Source organism: Marmota monax, unplaced genomic scaffold (assembly GCF_021218885.2).
Source record: "Marmota monax isolate L192 unplaced genomic scaffold, Marmota_monax_Labrador192_F-V1.1 WCK01_AAM20220418_F8-fsc00038, whole genome shotgun sequence".
In the NCBI taxonomy this organism is placed as follows: Eukaryota; Metazoa; Chordata; class Mammalia; order Rodentia; family Sciuridae; genus Marmota; species Marmota monax.
The window spans coordinates 14,326,251-14,347,941 of NW_026692498.1; the positions used below are offsets into that span (position 1 = coordinate 14,326,251).

General features: G+C 42.8%; 3 protein-coding genes across 7 annotated transcripts; 1 reads left to right on the forward strand and 2 right to left on the reverse strand.

Moving 5' to 3' along the window:
* The first annotated feature begins 1,694 nt into the window (after positions 1–1,694).
* Positions 1,695–6,001, forward strand: Btbd18 (BTB domain containing 18). Its single transcript, XM_046445716.1, has 2 exons — positions 1,695–1,818; positions 3,942–6,001. The coding sequence occupies exons 1-2, from the start codon at positions 1,695–1,697 to the stop codon at positions 5,999–6,001; spliced, it is 2,184 nt and encodes a 727-aa protein (XP_046301672.1).
* Positions 6,002–6,867: 866 nt separating this feature from the next.
* On the reverse strand, positions 6,868–9,318 carry Selenoh (selenoprotein H). The gene is made up of 5 exons (XM_046445714.2): positions 9,116–9,318; positions 8,393–8,552; positions 8,159–8,304; positions 7,896–8,025; positions 6,868–7,035 (listed from the first exon to the last, which is right to left on the reverse strand). Exons 2-4 carry the CDS (start codon positions 8,509–8,511, stop codon positions 7,925–7,927), a joined length of 366 nt encoding a protein of 121 aa, XP_046301670.1. The 5' UTR covers positions 8,512–8,552; positions 9,116–9,318; the 3' UTR covers positions 6,868–7,035; positions 7,896–7,924.
* A 150-nt stretch (positions 9,319–9,468) lies between these two features.
* Positions 9,469–21,537, reverse strand: Tmx2 (thioredoxin related transmembrane protein 2). 5 transcript variants are annotated; one of them, XM_046445712.2, is made up of 8 exons: positions 21,113–21,492; positions 12,923–12,983; positions 12,611–12,724; positions 11,663–11,739; positions 11,326–11,432; positions 11,085–11,150; positions 10,863–10,992; positions 9,469–10,328 (listed from the first exon to the last, which is right to left on the reverse strand). In XM_046445712.2, exons 1-8 carry the CDS (start codon positions 21,299–21,301, stop codon positions 10,182–10,184), a joined length of 891 nt encoding a protein of 296 aa, XP_046301668.1. In that variant the 5' UTR covers positions 21,302–21,492; the 3' UTR covers positions 9,469–10,181. The 5 variants fall into 5 exon arrangements, with proteins under 5 accessions (XP_046301668.1, XP_058435595.1, XP_058435596.1 ...); XM_058579612.1 differs by lacking the exon at positions 21,113–21,492 and adding an exon at positions 18,983–19,006; XM_058579613.1 differs by lacking the exon at positions 21,113–21,492 and adding an exon at positions 15,141–15,164.
* Positions 21,538–21,691: the final 154 nt, after the last annotated feature.

The following is a 21,691-nucleotide window of genomic DNA, read 5'->3' on the forward strand; positions in this document are numbered from 1 at the left end:
CTATAGTTCTCTGTCTGGGATGGAAATTGAGCCCACCCTTTCTTAATTTATTTTCCCACATTTCTTTCCTGATAGTTTTGACGTGAACAATTCGAACCCTCAGTGCCACCTGACTGAAAACTTCATGCCAGGACAAGAACACAGCTCTGCAGTCAGTGAGTGTGGGTGTTTCAATGCAAAACAAAACAAAACTTGAAATGTTAATAGGCGTGAAGTCAGAATATCAAGTTTGGTTGGGAGAGGTAGAATGCTTACCTATTCTTGCTCCATTGTTAGCCAGGTAATTAACCAAACAGACAAACCTAAGGCCACATTTTTTTCAACTTCCAGGGTCAATCAGGCTCACTTTGGCCTAGTACATTTAAACCAAGAGAGGCAATGTCTTCCCACTCAGATCTTCTCTTTATTGTGCACCCTCTGCTGGTTACTGTGATAACACAGAGAAAAGAAGATGCATACAACTTCCTACAGAAAGTTCTATACCCATTAGAGTGTTAAATTAAGGATTATAACCATGGAACCTAGGGGATGAAGTGCTCAGGAAGAACGTTAATAGCACTCGAGGAGTGAGTCTCAGCAGTAATACGAATGAAGAAGATTGAAGGATAATAATAATATCCATTTGGGGGATAATAGTTATTTTGTGCCACGCCCACATTGTGCTAAGCAGTTTTACCTGTGTTGACTCATTTAATTTTTAAAACAGTCCCACAAGGTAAGTATTGTTGTTATTCCCATTTCATGGATGAGAATGTGAGACTGAGAAATCAAGTCACCTGTGTGAGATTATACAACTATGCTACTAACAGAGCCAAGATTCAAACCTAGCCTTATCTCTGAGCTCCCACATGTAACCACTATGATGATATTATTTACTTATGATACTAGCGATGGAACCCAGGGTGCTTTTCTTCTGAGATACATCCTCAGACCTTTTTATTTTTTATTTTGAGGCTGGCCTTGAACCTGTGATTTTCCTGCCTCAGCCTTTCCAGTTGCTGGGATAACAGGCATGCACCACCATGTCAGGCACCAAGAGTATCTCAAGAGAGAATTTCAAGCCAGGCTTAGTGGCACATGCCTGAAATCCCAGGATTTGAGAGGTCAAGGCAGGAGGATCGGTTTCAAGACCAGCCTTGGAAATTTAATGAGCTCCTCAGCAACTTACAAAGACTCTGCTTCAAAGTGGAGAATATAAAGGACTACAGATGTAGCTTAGTGATAAAGCACCCCTGGGTTCAATCCCCACTATTGAAAAAGAGAGAAAGTTACCCTTAGCACAACTTCCAGGGTTAATGTTTCCCCAGTTCATACTATACTTCTTAAAATAAATAAATAAATATTTATTTATTTATTTATTTATTTTTGGTACCAGGATTGAACCCAGGGGCACTTAACCACTGAGCCACATCCCAGCCGCCCCCTCCCCATTTTTTTTTTTCTTTTTAAATTTAGAGTCAGGTCTTGCTGAGTTGCTTAGGACCTCCCTAAGTTGCTGAGCTTTGAACTTGTGATCTTCCTGCCTCAGCCTCCCAAGCTGCTGGGATTACAGGTGTGTGTCATCACACCCTGATCAAAATTTCCCTGTCATTTCAAAAACAAAAAATATTAGGTATAACCATACCTCTGAAATGAATTATCTCACTTACAGGAATCTGATCCGTGAAAACCTAGGTTCGTTAGGTACTACCAACATGTGCTCTCCTGCCAGTTCCAAAATCTTATACAGGAACCCTCGATTTCTCCGGTTAGCATTTCTGCAGCTTCATCACCAGCAGCAGAGTGGTGTGTTTTGTGATGTCCTTCTGCAGGCAGAAGGTAAGACTGGTAGGAACTCAGCTGGAAATTTACCATAGAATAAATAAAATGAGTTTATTGGTCAGGAGTGAAGGAAAAAAAACAGAAGAATATTACTTCCTAGTACAGTAAACTATTTGGTAAACAGATTAAAAAAAAAAAAGCTGTATGTTTCTGGGACAGTTAGCTTTCAGGAGTGAAATTGTGACTTTTTTTTCTCTCCTAAAAAATGAAACTAATTATAAAGTTTTGTAAACATCAAAATTCCTTAAGATATGGATATCAGGCTGGAGATGTAGCTCAATGGTAGAGTACTTGCTTCCACGTATGGGATTTGATCTCTGGCACTGGAAAAAAAAAAATGGATATTATCCTTCCTGGTGATTCGAGGCTGAGCAAGAACATCAAAAGTTCAAGGCCAACCTGATCAACTTAGGGAGACCAGAGATATAGTTCAGTGGTAATGCTCTGGGTTTAATCCCCAGTACCAAAAATAAAAATAAAGGATTGTAGTTGGGCTCTGTAATTCTAGCTACTTAGGAAGCTGAGTAGGTCTATCTAGGCATCTGAGCAAGTCCCTGCCTCAAAATAAAAAGTATAAAAAGTTGGAAATGTAGTAGAGCATCCCTGGTTTCAAACTCCAGTATGCCAAAAAAATGTATGTGCTATTCAAGTGAGGAAGAGCATAGTCTGTAGCCACATTCTGGATTTTAATCTTGTCCCTTCTACTTACTGTAATTGTGGGGATCTTACCAAAGTATGCCTCAGTTTACTCATCTACAATACCAGTAGCTACATCACAGGGTGTGGTGAATAAATGGATTAATACTGGTAAAACCTTAGAAGAATGCCTGGTGGCACATAATGACTCCAGAAAGTTATTTAAAATTGACATTTGATTAGATATATTTAGAAAGATTAGATTCAAATGACTGAGGCAAGAGGATGAATGGGATACTTTATTTTGGTGTCGAAATTGGGAGGTTTGGGGTGGCGAAATTTCCTTTCCTTGGAAGGTTGCATTGGAGTTACTTGTGAGGCATCCATGTAGACATGCCAGCTGTGATGTTTGGTATCACAGGAAAGGTATCTAGGTAGTCATAGGGCTTTGGGGGTCATCAGCAAGGCTTTGGTAACTGAAGACATGGGATAGCCTGATTGATATGCCTGGAAATTGCCCATAAAATGAGAAGGTAGCTCAGAAGAGACCACTCCCTAGTAGGCAGCAGCAAGATCTCAGGAAAATTGAAGCCTGATTGTTTGCCTCTAAACCTACTGTTAGACCACATGCTGTTCCTACAAAATTCTGTGAGCTCTCATGTGTTAACACTATTTATTCAACAAGTATTTGATCTACTTTGTGGCAAGCAGTGAAATGTAAGCCCTGTTTTGTGGCAAGTAATGGTTATACATCAGTGATATGGCCCCTGTCCTCACAGAGTTTACAGTGTAATGGAGATGGCTAATTCCCATTCAGGTAGGTAAGTGCAGTGATAGTTGTGGAGTACCTTTCTGTGCCTAGGAGCACCAAACCCATACTTGTGGATTGAAAGGCTTGCTTTCTTGGGGTGGGTGGCAGTATTAGGGATTGAACCCAAGAGTGAAGAGTGTTCTTCCACTGAGCTACATCCCCAGCCTATTTTATTTTTTTGAGTCAGAGTCTCATTAAGTTGTCTAGGCAGGCCTTAAATTTAACAGTCCTCCTGCCTCAAATTCCCAAATTGCTGGGATTACAGGTATGCATCACTACACCCAGCTGAAGAAAGACTTTTTTTGTTTCTTTAATATTTTTTGTGTTGATAGGCCTTTATTTTATTCATTTATTTATGTGCGATGCTGAGAATTGAACCCAGTGCCTCACACATGTGAGGCAAGCGCTCTACCACTGAGCCACAACTCCAGCCCCTAGAGGAAGACTTTTTGAATGAATTTTTGTGGGCTAGATTTTGGATTATTAAAAAATAAGCTAGCTGATAGAGAGGTATGGCAGAAGATTCCAGGCAAGCGGAAGGAACAAATTTCTCCTTTTATTTGAATTTCCATGGGGAAAAAACTATGAGAAGGGGCAATACATTTGGGTCGTTAGTCTATGCTTAGTCCATTAACATGCAAGTCTACATGACAGTCTGTGTGTTTCTCTCCAGGTGAGGCAGTTCCAGCCCACTGCTGCATTCTGTCAGCCTGCAGCCCCTTCTTCACAGAACGCCTGGAACGGGAAAGGCCAGCTCAGGGTCGGAAGGTGGTGCTGGAACTGGGGGGCCTGAAAATCAGGACACTTAGAAAGTTGGTGGACTTCCTGTATACCTCAGAGATGGAAGTATCTCGAGAAGAAGCCCAGGACGTGCTTTCTGCTGCGCGGCAGCTCCGTGTGTCTGAGCTAGAATCTCTTCAGTTAGAGGGTGGAAAGTTAGTGAAGGCCCCTCAAGGCCGAAGACTGAATCGAGAGTGCTTACAACCACCAAGTGCTGCACCAATCTCTGCCAGAGTGGTGGCACCCATACGCCGCCCTCGAACTCCACTGCCTGTTACTCAGACTCCTTGTCCTCTTGGGGCAGTTAGGTTGAAGTCTTTGGGGAAAGAGGAAGGTCCCCAGGAAAAGGGCAACCGACCAAATGCTGAGAACTTGTCAGGCACTCTTCTGCTCAAGAGGAAGGCTAGAGCCTGCCTGACTCCCCAAGAGAAAAGCTCTCCTCCTTCAAGCCACAGTCAGGGACTTAAGGAAAACAAGGATGACTCTGTCCTTGGTCCTACAGCAGTTTCCCCACCCAGCTTGTACCCCGATGTGGATGAGCGATTGTTGCCCAGAAAGATCAGGCTAAGTCGCTCAAAGCCATCTCCTGATGTCTGTACATCAAAGCCTAGCATTTTAAGTGGGTCCAGCACAGTGCCCACAGCCCCTGGCCGGCGTCTTTGGCGGCAGAGAAGTATAAATAAAGAAGCACCAGAGGACAAACAGAAGCCAGGAAGAGCTAGTCCTCTACAGAACACCCCAAGCCCATCTGGTCTTGGGAAGGCAGGTGGGAGTAAGAAGCAGAGCCCTGAAGTCAGAGCACCCAACTCAGACTCTGCAGAGGAAGGGCAGATTGGGAGAGTAAAACTTCGGAAGATTGTAAATGGGACCTGCTGGGAGGTGGTACAGGATCCTCCCCTCAAAAATTCTCAAGATAGCCCCCAGATCCCAGATCCCAGGAGAGACTTAGAACCTCCAGGGGCTCAGCTATCCTCAATTAATGAGCAGGAAATGCCATCTACTAAAATAGAACTCTGTCAGGACTCTCCAGTCTCTAGGCTACAAGACTTTCTGCTCTCTGTTAGCCACTCCCCAGGCCACTCTGTGGTGAAGTCAGAGTTTGGGTCTAGTCCAGAGCTGGTAGGGAAGGAACCCATGATGAATATTGACTGCAGAGAGCCATATGCATTTGATACAGCTCTGCTCAGGCAGCCCTGTGAAGCTGAGGAATACCGAATCACAAGTGCTGCAGCCACCAGTGAGCTGGAAGAGATCCTTGACTTTATGCTCTGTGGCTCAGACATTGAGCCACCTGTTGGGTCTTTGGAGAGTCCTGAGGTTGAGGGCTGCAGAACCCCTAGTTATCACCTGACAGAAACAGGAAAGAACTGGATTGAAGGGGAAGAATGGTGTTTACCAGACATGGAACTCTGGCCCAGAGAGCTCACAGGATTGGAAAAGGAACCTGTTAGTGAGAACAAAGAGCCAATTGAGCCCTTTAGTCCCCTTGTCATGCCTTCTGAGAACAAAGAGCCAATTGAGCCCTTTAGCCCCCTTGTTATGCCCTCTGAGGTGAGTGAAGGAGTGCTTTCAGTGGGAGACTCTTGGACTCCACATCTTGAAATTACCAACTCCCAGCCACTGGATGGTCAGGGAGACAAACTTCTCCATATTGACTCCCCTGACCCTTCCCAAAGATCTTACAGGGACCTCTCTCCTCCATGCTCAAACTGGGCAGAGACTGAGCTAGACGTGTCCCTAACCATGGATGAGGAATTATACCCTGCTCCAGAGGCCAGCAAGGAGGCATTTGATAACTCTGCGTTGCTGGGCCCACTTCCTGACAGCTCTGAAGATGAGGAAATTGATGTGGTGGACTGGACAGCAGAGGGGAGGCTGGGGCCCGCTAGTGTTCCCTCTGTGTGGCCTGATCCTTCCTCAGAGTCAGAAACAGAGGTAGATATACTAACGTAGTAGAGAGGGGAGGGGAGGTTAGGGGCCCTGGGAGGGTGGAAAGTGTTGGCTAGTAAAAGGCTTATTTATTGGCAGAAACTAGCACATGCCTTCTCCTCTTAGTGTAAGAGGTAGGTCTACCCTGACTCTTTGTAGGTTCCCTCCTCCCCTCCCCAGGCCTTGGGGACCAGGCAGAAGTTTAGTAGTATCATAGGTAGAAAATTATGAACTTGAACTATCTTATTTCTTTGTAATCTACTTTCCAGTTAGTGACAAGTGAAACAATAAACTGTGTGGTCCCCAACTCTAGTGGGTCATAGGTAACAGCCAAGAACCAGGTCTCTCAGTTCACAAGGCATTGAGTCTGCAAATTCAGGGAAAGTTCTGAGGTGGGGTTTTGTTTTACTTTGAGCCTCTCAAAATTTAAAAAGGGTTGGAGTTATTACTCAGTAGCAGAGCACAACGTGCCCAGCATGTAAGAGGCCCTGAGTTTGATCCCCAATACCACAGAGTAAAAAGAGAAAAATATCCCAAAAGATGTGAAACTATGTTAGGCAAAACATTAAGTGGGTGGGAATGATTGATAGGACACTTCCAGCATCTTATATTTGTGGGGCTTGTTCATCGCCAGTATGTGAAGTCTAGGTAAAACCTCCACAGGGCCAGAAAGATGTACTTCCATCACTTCTAAGAAGTGAATTGAAAAAGATAGTTGCTTTTTAAAAAAATAAATTATTTACTTTGCTCCCATAGTTTTTATAAGTGTTTCACATTATACCAGAGACTCTTTCAAGTTCCAGGCCAATTGGTGACCTTGGTCAATGAAAAATAAGGACCACCAATCCCACAGCTGGCTTTGTCCATCAACATTAAATTTTACTCTTAGATACTTTATTTAACCTTTTATTAAACAAACCAAATTCAAATATTTTTACAATGCCTTACTAGAGGGTTGCCTCATCTGTATCATTTCTGGAGTGGAAGAAATGGCTTCAGGTACATGACTGAAGTTTAGCCATGTCCCATCATAAATGCTCCAACACCACCAGAGACAGCTGCAATAACGAGAAGGGAAATGTTAGAGAAGAGATCCAGGCAACCAAAGACTAAGGAAGACATCTCCCTCCATCACTTTATTAAATTTTGGTACTGGGGATTAAACCCTGGGAGGCTTTACCACTGACAACATCCCCAGCCCTTTATTTTTTGAGATAAGGACTTGCTGAGACTGGTCTTAAACTTGTAATCCTCCTGCTTCGGCCTGCTAAAGTCCCTGGAATTACAGGCATGCCATCCCTTCCCACACCACCACCACCCAGGAGCTCAAGGATTGTATCCTTCCCCCAAAACTCATTCAACATACAAGTGCCTGACAAGATGCCAAAGCATTGAATGAAACATTATGGACAGACAAAAATCCACCTAACCGAGACGCACAGTGTTGTAATGCAGTGTTTAATACATAAGACATGGGGGGGGGGGGCAAAATAACCCTAGAAAAGTGTAGGGGCAGGTACAGTAATGTGCCAGTAAAGATGGAAAATCATTAACCCACATAAAAACATGTGTTAAAAATTTTAACTCTGGGAAGCAGTAAGATTTAAAACTGGTTCAAAGAATTAAAATAGCCACCAGGAATGAGGAAATAAATTTTCAAACAAAAGCAACACTGGATCATACCCCCAGGGCCACAATCAACCGGAAGTATACAAATTACGCTTCTATAAAGAATCATTAATGTTACCATTAGTGTTCTATAATATGGCATAAAGGGACTCAAATGAAAATGAAAACGGTTTGCAAAAGGCACACCCTGTAGGAAACCACTCTTTTAGATCCTGTGTGGAATAAATTATAAAAGTATGGGCTCCTTTGCAAGAAGCTACCCAAGATTAATTCCCTCTCCATTTCAAACCTCAGCATGAGGACTTCTGCCCAAATCGCCTACGAAAGGTACTTCTTCAACTCTTCCACCACTTCTTGAGGTTCGGGGAATTTGAGTTTGCGTGGGGGTCCCTTCTTAATCCCGGTCCAGAGCTCGGCACCTGGGAATAAATCGAAATTACTTTGGAATCCAAGAGCATCTCTAAAGTCAACAGCTGGCCGCGGTTTCCAAAACTAGTGCTTCTTAGCTTTAGACCCAGGCCCCTCTCCCCCCAGGCTCCGGCCCGCACTCACTGCTGCCGTCCTGGCGCAGCAGGGTCACCTCGAAGCTGCCCCTCCGGGGCTTGGAAGGATTTACTTTCACGGGAAGCTCCGGAGCCTCCAGGCGCAGCGCCTGGCTCAGGGCCGCGGCGTTGCGCCCGTAGACGCGTCAGCTAGTGCTAGGGAGAGACGGGGAGATCAGACTGCGGCCCCGCTGCAACGCCAGCCATTCTTCCCGCCGCCGCCCGCGCCTCCCAGGGCGCTCACCAATGCTCAATGACGACCGCCTCCTCTACTTGTTCCTTGCCGTTCTCCAGTTTCTCCCGCTTCTCCGACGTGGAGACCGCAGCGGCCTCGGCCTTCCGCTTCCTCCCGCGAGGAGCCATGACGCCTGGAATCCGGCCGCGCGCCGAGCCGACTGGGGATGCTGGGGCGGGAGAATACAGTGAAGATGCTACGACTGAGATAGCACCAGGCAGGAGGGCAGTCAGACTTCGAATCACCAGGTTTAACCCAGAACTTCCGCTCACGAAACAAAAACTCCCCGCGAGAGTGGAAAACGGGGCCCGCAGCGCGCATGTGGCGGGGAGGCGGGACCTTCGAGCCCAGCCACTCCGCCTACCAGAAGGGGGAGGTACTGCGAGAACCAGGCCCTACCATTAAGACTATGGGTGGAAAGGACGAGGTGAGGTCGGCATGCCAGGAGGTGGGGACTCAAGTCTGGAAGCAAGCTTCATATCCCACACAGAGGTTAGGTACCTATGCGCTGCACTAAATGCTATGCTTTATGATGCTCCCCAAATTCCTCCCTGGGAAGCACGGACCAATCCAAAATTAAGTTCACAAAGCATCCCCTCTGGTTAGCACTTTGGATTACAGAAATCGGTCTTCCCCAATCATCATCAATCCTGGGAATTGATGTCCAGCATTTGGTGAAACAAAATATGCCCTTTCATATTACGTGGTCTTGTCCAGCATGGTGGCATTCACCTGTAATCCATTACTTGGGAAGTGGAAGGAGGAGGATCAGGATCGAAAATTCAAGGCCAATCTGGGCAACTCAGACCCTGTCTCAAAATAAAAATACAGGACTGGGGATATAGCTGAATGGTAATGGACCCAGGGGTTCAATCCCCAGTACTGATAATTAAAAAAAAAAAAAAAAAAAAAAATTAAAAGATGGGCTATTCCTTTGCAGTTACTTAGCTTTTCTTTGAAGACTGTCTGGTTTTTGGTGGTGCTGGGGATCCCACTCAGGGCCTCAAGCATGCTAGGTAAACTCCCACTGATCCACTTTCCTAGCCCTGCCTAGCTTTTCTAACACAAGAGAAATACACAAAAGATTAATCAAAAGAAATCCCAGTCTCTTTTATTATGGAAACTGTTGGTTAGGTGTGGGGACTAGGTAGGAGAAAAGGACAGTCCAGGCTTTCTCCTCCAGGTCCCAACACACAAAGGAAAGTCTCAAGCTTTTATTCCTTTTCCTCTGGATCCCTACAAAATAGGAGGATCATTCAATACTATTTTCAATGATGAAAACTCTGTGGTAAAAGGTTTCTCCTTGGGACCAGTAACAAATTTAGGCTTGTATTTTTTAATGAATGCCATAGACCAAGCCAGAAGGGCCTAAGGAAAGCAAGGGTCCTTGAGGAAAAATTCTTAGTGTTCTATACCCAGGCAAGTAACAGGTTTGATCTAGTCTAGGCTGTGCAGAGCCACTAAGAGGAATAAGGAAACCACAGACTGCTGATGTCTAAGGAAGAACAGCAGTTTACACACTGACCCAACCTTGGAGGGAAACCATTTCCTCCCCCATCATATGAGATCTCTCCCTTAAGTAAACAGTTGGCCACAGCAAGGCAGGCCTTCCTCTAGGGTACCTGACAATTCTATGCCTGCTTCTTTAAAATCAGAAGCAGCATCCTGCCTACCCTGCAACAGCCAAACAGGGAAAACAAGAGGCAGCAGCCTCAGGCAGAGCTTATGGTTACACTGGAGTAGGGCCTCAAAGGTGCCTGGAATTGACAGAAGAGGGAGCAAAAACTAGGCAGGAATCTTATTTATCCTTCTTGCTTTCCCCATCTGGCACTGTGGTGGGGACTGGGGCCACACTCTGCTCCTCCGGGATACTGTCTCCAGTCTTTGATATCTTCTTAGCCCGTTGATACAGTTCATTCAAGTTAAATTCACGAATTACATTCTCCTGCACAAAAGAGATGCACACATCAGGATTTGGTTTGGAAGGTAAAGTTCAGAACCTAAAAGTAAGGAGTATTTAGACACAGAGTAGGAAAGAAGGGAGAAAGGAAAGGATACAAATCTACCCTAATTTAACTTTCCTCTTTTTTTTTTTAAGTACCCAGAAAAGTCAATTAATACTTAAGTATTCATTATGTGTCAATCACTGTGCCAAGAATGAATGATACTATCTACATGTAGTCTGTAAAATAATCTTGTGAGCCAGATGGATATCCAATTTGTGATGAGAAGCCTAAATGCCTATATACTATAGGCGCCTTAGAGACTAAGTCTTCACTCATCATTGTTCCCTGTACTAGCAGTCTGGCATACAATGTAAATTTGGTGAGTGAACTAAAATGAGGCCTAGTATCTAGTCTATATCCTCAAAAACTAGTGGACAAGTGGTAGACACTGGAAATCAAATCCAGGTTGGGTTTCAGAACTCATCCACTGATCTGTACCCGTTTGCAAACTACTTGCCTATTCCTTCAAATACCTCAGAGAAGGTCCAAGAGACAGCTCGTCCTTTCTTGTCAATCTGTGGCCGCCGCATTACCTCCTTGCCACCTTGGAACAGGATCAGGGTAGGGAGCTGCTTGGTGAGGGGTGATGTACTCACTTTGTACCTACAGGGCCCAGAAAAGACTCTGTGAATGTATCTCTATATAGTGCTCAAAGTAATTCCTTGCTAAGATCCTTAGCTCTAATCTTTACATACCTGGTACTAACATCAGTGTAGCGTCCAACATCCACCTTCCCAAAATTTAGCCCTGTACAGTTGTACCTGAGAAGAACATATTATTTAATATATTGAAAACATTTTAAAAAGTGAAAATAAAGATATTTGAGGAGAGAAGGGGGTAATGACTTTGGCTGGAAAGCGTAAAAGTCAAGGCCAAAAATAAGAAGGAAGGTACTGCATCTCAATTTCCATTATCCCTCCCTTTGCACTAACTTACTTGAGGGAGAGGTCAGCATAGATAGGAGCAAACGATTGGCAGTCATTAGACCAATTGGCAAAGAACTCCACAATCCAAGTGACCCTCTTGTCCTGCTCCAGTTCCTCCTGCCACACAAAGGGAAGAAATAGTGAACTGGATCATGTAAGAATCTGGGAGGAGTCAGACCTTAGTGCCTAATTCCTCATCCTGACTTCCCTCTTCCTGGCTCTCATAATGAATCACAAATGCTCCTGACTTTCATTTTGAAGCACTGTTATTCCTCCTAGTGAACTGAGAATATAATTACAAAATAATCTACCAAGTACCCAAGAATCAGAGGAGGAAGAATACTCACATCAATAGTTTTATCACTGAAGTACTTGATATACTCAGGGCCCATATACAGAGGAGGTTTGCAGGTCATCAGGAACACTGAACACAGGAAAAAAGATATCAGGCAAAAAACATACAAGGCTTTGCACACAGGACTTATCTCCAACCAACTCAAGGATTTCAGCCACCAAAGAATACATACTTGTAGATATATGTAGACCAAAAATACATTTCCTTCCTCTAAAGTACAGTCTCTGCAGTTTTTGTTTTTTTTCCTTTTTTTGGTACTGGGGATTGAACCCAGGGCCACTTAACTACTAAGCCACATCCCCAGTCCTTTTTCGTATTTTATTTAGAGACAGGGTCTCACTGAGTTGCTTAGCACCTCGTTAAGTTGCTAAGGCTGGCTTTCAACAAGCAAATCCCCTGCCTCAGATTCTCATGCTGCTGGGATTACAGTGTGTGCCACTGTGCCCAGTATTATTTTCTTACCATCTAAGCTACACACATAACTACCTGTTTGGGAATGAAATTTGGTTCCTCAAATCAAGTCTTTATGTTTTTGGTGGCAGGGATTAAACATAGGGACACTTAACCACTGAGCAACATCCCTAACCCTTTTTTAAAAAAATTTTTGAGACAGGGTCTCACTAGGTTGCTCACAGTCTCGTTAAATTGCTGAGACTGGCTTCAAACCTGTGATCCTCCTGCCTCAGCCTACTGAGCCACTGGGATTACAGGTGTGCACCACCACACCCAGCTAAATCAAGTCTTTTTTGTTGTTATTAAATACTTTTTAGTTGTTGATTTAACTTTATTTTTTATTTACTTATATGTGGTGCTGAGGATTGAACCCAGTGCCTCACACATGCTACGCAAGAGCTCTGCCACTGAGCTACAACCCTAGCCCCTAAATCAAGTCTTTATTAACATAGTTTTATGAAGAATTTTAAAAAGGTAATTGCCTCACCTATGCAGAGTGTGATATAAAGCAGGCCCATGCGAATATCCAGGCGAAAAAAAAGAATTGTGTTGGCCACTTTACTAAACATGAAGATGTTGCCTACATGTTGCTCCACGGTGACTGAAACAAGAGATGTCACAAGTCAGGCTGGGCTGTATACTCCTATATCCCATTCTTTTTCCATCTTCTTGGGGTACTTTTGAAATGGAAGAGGGAAGAAGATCAAATGCCCTAAATAGTGCCCCTCTCATAACATGAAAAAAGCAACTCCAGGGATATCAGGCCTGATCCTGAGACTTAGAAGCAGGCTGAACTTACTAGATCTGCGGTTCTTCATCATCACAATAGCACTGAGAAACATCAGGATCTCCACTTCTCTCTGGAACAGAAGCAAAATGACAAGGAATTCAGTAAAAAGAATTGATGAAGGAGGACCAAATGTGTTAGAAAAACCAACAGAGATCCAGACTGAGAATGATAACAAAGATATAACTGCAGTTCACTAAGTAGTAGTGGGGAAAGCAACAGTCAGAAGAGCTATGTTTAAGTTCTACTCCTGCCACAAACTGGCTGGTGAATTTCAGCAAATCACTTAATCCCTAAACTTTGGCTTTCCTGATTGACCATTATCTATTTCAAAGTGCTAATGTGAGAATTAAATAAGATAATGGATATGAAAGGGTTGTATAAAGTGTGATATATCCCCAAGATATTATTACAATCAACTCAGTATAACGGTGGTCAAAAAAAAAATAGTTTTCTAGGAAAGCTTTCTTTTTGTTTTTTTCTTCCACATTTTTGACCAATATTACTCCCCAACACTTCCCCCACTACCTCTCCACCTTTCATCTCAGCTTTCTTGATAATATTCTATTAGTAAAATATCTGTTCCACTTGTTTGGCTTTGCTCAAGTTCAATTGTTGCTCTCCACTCAACACCTGCAGTGATAATCCGAGTACCTTTGATGAAACTGGAGAACTAAAGGGGAGCTGCAGAGCCCTTTTCAATACCCTTGGCTTACAGTTCTTTATTTTTTTGGTACTAGGATTGAACTCAGGAGCACTCAATCACTAAGCCACATCCACAGCCCTATTCACTAATTTTTATTTAGAGAAAGGGTCTCACTAAATTGCTTAGCACCTTGCCGTTGCTAACTCTGAATTTGCAATCCTCCTGTCTCAGCCTCCTGAGCTGCTGGGATTTGTGCCACCACGCCTGGCTTCAGTTCTTTCTTCTAGAATTTTAGCACCCATGTGAGACAGAGAAGAAACATAACAAAGACACAAACAAGATAATTTCAAAGAGTATAGGAGGGAATGCAGGACTAATTCACTAAATATGGCCCTCTCATAACATGAATGAGGATAAAAGAAAAAGCATGGTGGGGGGAAAAGACTGTAGATTAGATGGTCTAAGGCCTTCCATATCCTTTTCTTATACTAACAACAGAGCCAACTGGTCATTTCAGAAAAAAAAAAAAAAATCAACTGAAATTTACAGCTGGGGGTCAGGAACCTAGGTTTTCAGCTTCAATCTCCAACAAAAAGTAATTAATTGCTGGGTATGGTCAGTCACTTGGGAGTCTAAGACAGGAGGATTCAAAGTTACAAGCCAGCCTCAAAAATTTAGCGAGGCCCTAAGCAACTTAGAGAGACACTTTCTCAAAATAAAAAATAAAAAAGGCTGGAGATATGGCTCAGTGGTTAAGCACACCTGGGTCAATCCCCGGTACCAAAAAGAAAAGTAACTAATTGAATTTAGATATGGACATGTAAAATGGGAATGCAGGATTATGACAGACTGTAGTAAATATTATACCTGAAGCAAATTATTAGGGTTTTCATGAATGAAATTGGGTGGGTCTGAATTAGGATTTAAGGATTGAGAGGGTAGCTCAGTGGGAAGATCACAGGCTTAGCACATGCAAAGTCCTGGGTTAAATTCCTAGCAACACTCACACATACACACACACACACACACCACACACACTTTCTCTCTCTCCCTCTCAAATAAATAAATGAAAGAGGCCAGGCACAGTGGCGCACGCCTATAATCCAGTGGCTCAGGATGTTGAAGCAGGAGGATGGCAAGTTCAAAACCAGCCTCAGCAACTTAGAGAGACCCTGTCTCAAAAAATAAAAATGAGCTGGGGATGTGGCCTCAGTGGTTAGGTGCCCCTGGATTCACTTCCCAGTACCAAAAAAAAAACAAAAAGAGAGAAGAACTATGGTCAATCAGAAGACCAAATACAAATACAGAACCAAAAAAGGAGCATTCTAAAAGATGGACTGGTAATGAGTACTCCAAACTTTATTTCCTTTTTCCCCTGGGCATCAGAACTAGACTCTCTCCCAATCACCTTGCATCTTGGTAGTGCTGTGTGATTAGTATTACTGAGTGGAAATGATTTGCCACTTCTGTACTCAAGACAGTTAAAAAAGAGTGTGCCCTTGCATTCCAGTTTCCTTTCTTCATCCACTAGTTCCATGGTACTAAGATAAGAGACAGCTATAGGTCGGGCATGGTGGTGCACACCTGTAATCCCAGTGGCTCGGGAGGCTGAGTCAGGAAGATCGCAAGTTCAAAGCCAGCTTCAGCAATGGCAAGGTGCTAAGCAACTCAGTGAGACCCTGTCTCTAAATAAAATACAAAATAGGACTAGGGATGTGGCTCAGTGGTTGAGTGCCCCTGAGTTCAGTCCCCAGTACCAAAAAAAAAAAAAAAAAGAAAGAAAGAAAGAGAAAAAAGACTATAGGAAGATGGAAGGAGAATGGGTTCCAGAAAGACTATATGAAGCAGAGGCCTCTTTGTATCTCGTTCACAGTTTTTAAATCTTTTCATGGCTCTCCCAAAACAAAACAAAAATTTCATTTAAGTAAAATTTCAAACATACACAAAAGTAGGGAGGATTTTTTTTTGTGGGGGAGAGGTGTGCTGAGGATTAAAGTTCAGGACCTGTGATGCCAAGCTCATGTTCTTTCCTGAGCTATACCCGCAGCCTGACAGGATACTTTAATTAACCCCTACTACCCAGCTAAAACAGTAACCAACATTTTGAAAATGTGGTATTTCATATGTCTATGCTACCCACTTTTTATGATGGAAAAAACTTGAAGCAAATTCCAATTACCTCATTTCATGTGTGAAACTTTAGTGTGTATCTCTTACACATAAGGACACTTTTGTTTTTGCAGTGCTGGGGATCAAACTCAGGGTCTCTCACATGCTAGGTGAGACTCATCACTAAGCTACATTCCCAGCCTCACTTTTTTCTAATTTTTAACCACAACACAGTACCATAACTATACTATAATAATATGAAATATATACATTTGGTCTTCATCTTGTTTCTTGACATATAGTTCCTAAAATGCTTGAAATCTCTGGAGGAACAAGTGTCTTTTGTGTGTTTCAATAGTTGGATTCTTTTTTTGGTACTAGGACTTGAACTCAGGGGCACTTTACCATCGAACTACATCTCCAGGCCTTTTTTATTTTTTTTGAGACATAGTCTCGCTAAGCTGCTGAGGCTGGCCTCAAAGTTCTAATCCTCCTATCTCAGCCTCCCGAGTCACTAGACTTAAAGGAATACCTTTCCACACCCAGCTGTAGTTTGCATCTTTTTTAAAAAATTTATTTTGAGACAAGGTCTCACTGTTACCAGGCTGGTCTCAAACTCCAGGGCTCAAGATCCTCCTACTTTATCCTCCCAAATAGCTGGGACTATAGGCATGCACAACCCTATAGTTTTTGATCTTTAATATCCCCCAAAGGTCTATGTGTTAATGGTTTGGTTCCCAAGGTGATGCTACAAGGAGGTAATCCTACTGAGAGACTTTTAGGCCACTGGGGGTGTACACCTGAAGGGGACTGTGGGACCCTGGGTCCCCTTGCTCTCTCTGCTTCCTGATCACGAGGTGAGCAGTTTTGCTCCACCATATGCTCCTGCCATGATGTGCTGCCTGGCCACAAGCCTACCAGCAATCAGACTAACCACAGATGAAACCACAAAATAAATGAAACAAAATCAACCTTTTCTCTTTATAAGTTAATTATCTCAGGTATTCATAATTCATAACTGATTACTTCTTTATGATTATCTCATAGTGATGGAAGGCTAAATAACTTATGTGCTAATGAGAACAGAGGCTGGTCACAAGAAAGACCAAGCCATGATTAATGTTGGAACTTTCAGTCTTACCCTCTAACCTCCAGAAAGGGGCTGAAGTTGATCACCAATGCCCAATATTTAACCAATCATTACCTACATTGTAAGGCTTCCATAAAAACTGGAAAAATGGGGGAGCTTCTAGAGGGCTAAACACATGAGGTTCCTTAAGGAAGCTGCTTATGCCTTCTCAAAAAACCACACCCTATGCATCTCTACATCTACACCTCTGTATCCTTTATTAATATGCCAGTAAATATAAGTAAAATGTTTCCCTGTGAGCTCTAGCAAATTAGTTAAATCTAAAAAGTGCATACTGGGAACCCCTTTTTATAGCTATTAGTCAAAAGTATAGGTGACAACCTATTGCTTGTGGTTTTGTTTTGTTTTTAATATTTTTTAGTTGTCAATGGATCTTTATTTTATTTATTTATATGTGATGCTGAGAATCAAATCCAGTGCCTCACATACAATAGGCAAGCACTCTACCACTGCACTAGGAACCCAGTCCCCTATTGCTTCTTAATGGCATCTGAAATAGAGGTAGTCTTATAGGACAAAGCCCTCAACCTGTGGGGATCTGACTCTAAATCCACGTAGATGGTATCAGAATAAAATTGAATTAGAAGACATCCAGCTGATATCTGCTACAGAAATGATTGGTTATGGGCTGGGGCTCAGTGGTAGAGCACTTGCCTAGCACATGTGAAGCACTGGGTTCAAGTCTTAGCACCACTTAAAAAGTAAAGATATCATGTTTATTTACAACTAAAAATATTTTAAAAAGAAAAAAATGATTGGTTGTTAATAAGAAGAAATCCCCAAATAATATTTATTTCCTAAACCAGAAATCAAAGAAATATCCTGTGGGGCTAGAGATATAGTGGTAGAGTGCTTTCCCAGCATACATAAGGCCCTGGGTTTGATCCCCAGGACTTAAACAAACAAACAAAAAAAGTTCTGCATTGCTAGAGTATAGTAGTAAAAGCTGAGTTTTGTTTTTCATATATCACATACATACCCAACACAATAATTCCCAATTGTCTTTATTCAAATGATCCTGTTTCAAAATGTTATTGTGTGTAAAAATGTTATTGTGTGTAGTCCCCCTTTATTCACAGGGGAAACATTCTAATAACCCTCAGTGGGATTCCTGAAACCATGCTTAGTTGCAAACCTTAGCCTCCCAAACTGCTGGGATTACAGGTATGCACCACTCTTGCCGGGCTTCTTTAAATTTTTTTTTTTGGGGGGGGCAGGTGCTGGGGATTGAACACAGGGACTGTACATGCAAGGCAAACATTCTACCAACTGAGCTATATCCCCAGCACCATTTTCTTTAATTTTTAGTGGATACCAGCTCTTCCTTTTTTTTTTTTAATCTCAGGCTATATATCCATTGAAAAAAAATTTTTTTCTTCTCCATACTGGGGATTGAACCCAGGGGTGCTCTACCATTGAGGTACATCCCTAACCCTTTTAATTTTGAGACAGGGTTTCACTAAGTTTGCCCAGGCTGACCTCAAACTTGAAATCCTCCAGTCTCAGCCTCTTCAGTTGGTGGGATTAGACATGTGCCACCACACCCAGGATGAACTGGAGATAATGAGTCATTTGTACTGTTGACTTGCCCAGTTTTCTAGATTTGGCAGCTTGATATTCATAGTATGTTTTAATGATGACCTTATATTTCCCATATTTATTGTAAAGTGGTAATGAGCTTTAGAGATTTGAATTCAATGAAATTTAAATCTTTTGGCAAAAATATACACCATAAGTGGTGCTAGGTAGTCTTCCTCCTACAGCACTCCAAGAGACACATTAACCTTTCATCTGATGGTTTCAGCATCCACAAATGATCATTAAGATCTCTGATTTCATTAAAGGCCTTAATAATGACTTTTAAATTCTGTCATTCCTCTGTACTTATTAGCTCAAATTCTTCTATTAAGAAATGAACATGGGGCTGAGGGTATGGTTCAGTAGTAGAGTGCCTGGGCAAGGCCCTGGGTTCGACATTCAGCACCAAAAAAAAAAAAAAGAAAGAAAAAGAAATCATTATTCCTTTATCAAATCTTTTGATTACCATGAAAGACAGTAAGTATATACAGAAAAAATAAATATAAAGGCTTGATTTTTATTTTTCCCTTTTGTTTAATAAAATAGAAATATTTTAAATATGTTAAACAACTAAAACTTTGGAGTTTACCTTATTTCCTAACTTCCCAATCACCAAGTTGAATTAGTAAACTAGGACTCTTCCATGAAAACAAAAACTGGCTATCAAGAGTAATAAGATGGGGCTGGGGATGTGGCTCAGGGGGTAGCGCGCTCTCCTGGCATGTGTACGGCCCGGGTTTGATCCTCAGCACCACATACAAACAAAGATGTTATGTCCACCGAGAACTAAAAAATAAATATTAAAATTCTCTCTCTCTCTCTTAAAAAAAAACCTCAGGTTCTTTGGCTCCAAAAGCTACAGTCAGTCCTGGGAGAGGAAAGAAAAAGAAAAAAAGAGTATTAAGATTTCCAGTATTTTGCATATCAGACAATATACAGAGAAATAAATTTTGATAAAAGGTCTCCTACAGGGGTTGGCATTGTAGCTCAGTTTTATAGCACTTGCCTAGCACCTGTGAAGCACTGGGTCCTCAGCACCATATAAAAATTAATAAATAGGGCTGGGGATGTGGCTCAAGCAGTAGCGCACTCGCCTGACATGCGTGCGGCCCAGGTTCGATCCTCAGCACCACATACAAACAAAGATGTTGTGTCCGCCGAAAACTAAAAAATAAATATTAAAAATTCTCTCTCTAAAAAAAAAAAATGAATAAATACAGGTATTCTGTCCATCTACAACTAAAAAATATATTTTTTTAAAAAAGGTCTCCTACATTTATTAAAATCCTTATTGCTATCCATATACCCTTTTGAGCTTATTGAAACCCAATATCTTTAATGTACATAAAACATATTTTAAAAAGGATCTTTTGAAATCACATGGCTACATTCTAACCAATAATTCTGTCAAGAAAAACAGGAAGAATAAACAAGGGAGGGAGAAAGAAAATCTGGTGAAAGTCAAGATTCACTTTTGGAGCTGGGGGAAAAAAAAGACAGAAATTCTACAGGTACAGCTCTTCAGCATGAGATACAGCTTCAACTGAGCCACATTCCCAGCCCTATTTTGTATTTTATTTCGAGACAAGGTCTCACTGAGTTTCTTTGAGACTCGCTTTTGCTGAGGCTGGCTTTGAACTCGCAATCCTCCTGTCTCAGCCTTCTGAGCAGCTGGGATTACAGGGTGGGCCACAGGAGCCTGGCTCACATTTTTTTTTTTAGAGAGAGAGTTTTTTTAATATTTATTTTTTATTTTTCGGTGAACACAGCATCTTTGTTTGTATGTGGTGCTGAGGAGCGAACCCTGGCCGCACGCATGCCAGGAGAGCGGGCTACCGCTTGAGCCACATCCCCAGCCCCTGGCTCACATTTTTTTAAAGAGGTGCCTCCACTCCTACCTAGAAAGCACAGCAAGGGGCTTAGAATAGATTTCTTCACAATAGATCTCAAATCCTTTTCAATTTTGTGTGTGTGCATGCGGTGCTGGGGATTGAATCCAGGGCCTTGTGCATGCAAGGCAAGCATTCTACCTACTGAGATATATCCCCAACCCAAATTCTTTTCAATTTTGCATCCTTGGGATCGTGCACAGTGCTTAACACAGAGTGTTCACTCTGCAAAAGTTTATCGAATTTAGAAATGGCTTATCAAGTGTGCAGTACTGTGACCATCAGAGTAGTTTCTCAGGATATCAGCAGTTGTGTGACCTTGAGAAGTCGCCTAACCATGATGAGATCAATGGAGGACTGGGATGCCGCTCAGTGGTATGGCACTTTCTGGTATGCAAGAGGCCCTGGATTCCATCTCCAGGACCGCAAAAATAAAATTTTAAAAAACGGAAATACTACTGCTCGCCTTGTACTACTGGCTCCTCGGAGGGCTTTACACAACAAGCAGCACTGTAAAAAGCTACACATGTGTAGAGTTTGGGTAAGGCTGTTGACTAGATGAATGGTACAACGCTAAGCATACATGCAAGTGTGAGAGAATACTGGGCTGCTGTTGTGCAGGGGCTATAACTAGCTGGCCCCATTTCCCCATCTTAAACACACAGGCTGAGACTCGATGACGACCCGGGATCTACACTCCTCGGTCTATAAGCCAGCTACAGGCTCAAACACTCAAGCGTTCTCAGAAAGGTGAACCCCGAGGCTCCCAGGTGCACCTGGCAGGGCATGGACAGTCAAGGTCGTACGCTACTGAGACAGGGGGCGCTCACCCAGTCAAAATCACACGGATTACCGTCTTCGCGTTGGGTGGGCAAACCGTGACAGAGCGGCGGCAGTTTTCTCACAAGTAGGAAGGCGGCAGACAGCAGAGCAGACAGCAGGCAGTAAGGTCGAGCCAGCCATCGTGAAAGCCTCGGCACCGAATACAAGAGAGCAAATAAAGGTGCCAGGACCGCCATCTTTCCGGCCCTTGCTGCACCCGGAGCTCTCACCCGTCTGTAGTTGAGCCTCCCCACCACTGAGACTTCTATTGGACCAAGTCTCAAGGTGCACCGCCTCTGGGCCCGGAAGTAGATCTCTGATTGGATGTTGAGGCAGGTCAGACCTGAAAAGAGGATTCATACTTTATTGGCCAATACAGCTGTCGTTTTTTTATCTAGGTCATCTTATTGGTATGCGACTGTGGTGAGTCGAGGTATCAGAGAAGAATTTAAGAAAGTTAGACAGCACTTCCTGAACGTTTTCGTAGAGCGACGGAAGTAGTTGCCGGAATGAGGTGGGCGTGGTTTGCAATATCCAATGATAGGAGGCTCCTAAAGGAAGAGGGCGGTACCCGGTGAAAGGATTGT

Bases quoted from the DNA above. Each gene is read 5' to 3' on its own strand.
- Btbd18 (XM_046445716.1), top strand. From the start codon at position 1,695: ATGTGCTCTCCTGCCAGTTCCAAAATCTTATACAGGAACCCTCGATTT. The intron at 1,819-3,941 runs GTAAGACTGGTA...GTTTCTCTCCAG, and splicing joins TGTCCTTCTGCAGGCAGAAG to GTGAGGCAGTTCCAGCCCAC.
- Tmx2 (XM_046445712.2), bottom strand. From the start codon at position 21,301: ATGGCGGTCCTGGCACCTTTATTTGCTCTCTTGTATTCGGTGCCGAGG. The intron at 11,740-12,610 runs GTGAGGCAATTA...TCCTGTGTTCAG, and splicing joins TTATATCACACTCTGCATAG to TGTTCCTGATGACCTGCAAA. The intron at 11,433-11,662 runs GTGAGTATTCTT...TTTGTGTGGCAG, and splicing joins TCAGTGATAAAACTATTGAT to GAGGAACTGGAGCAGGACAA.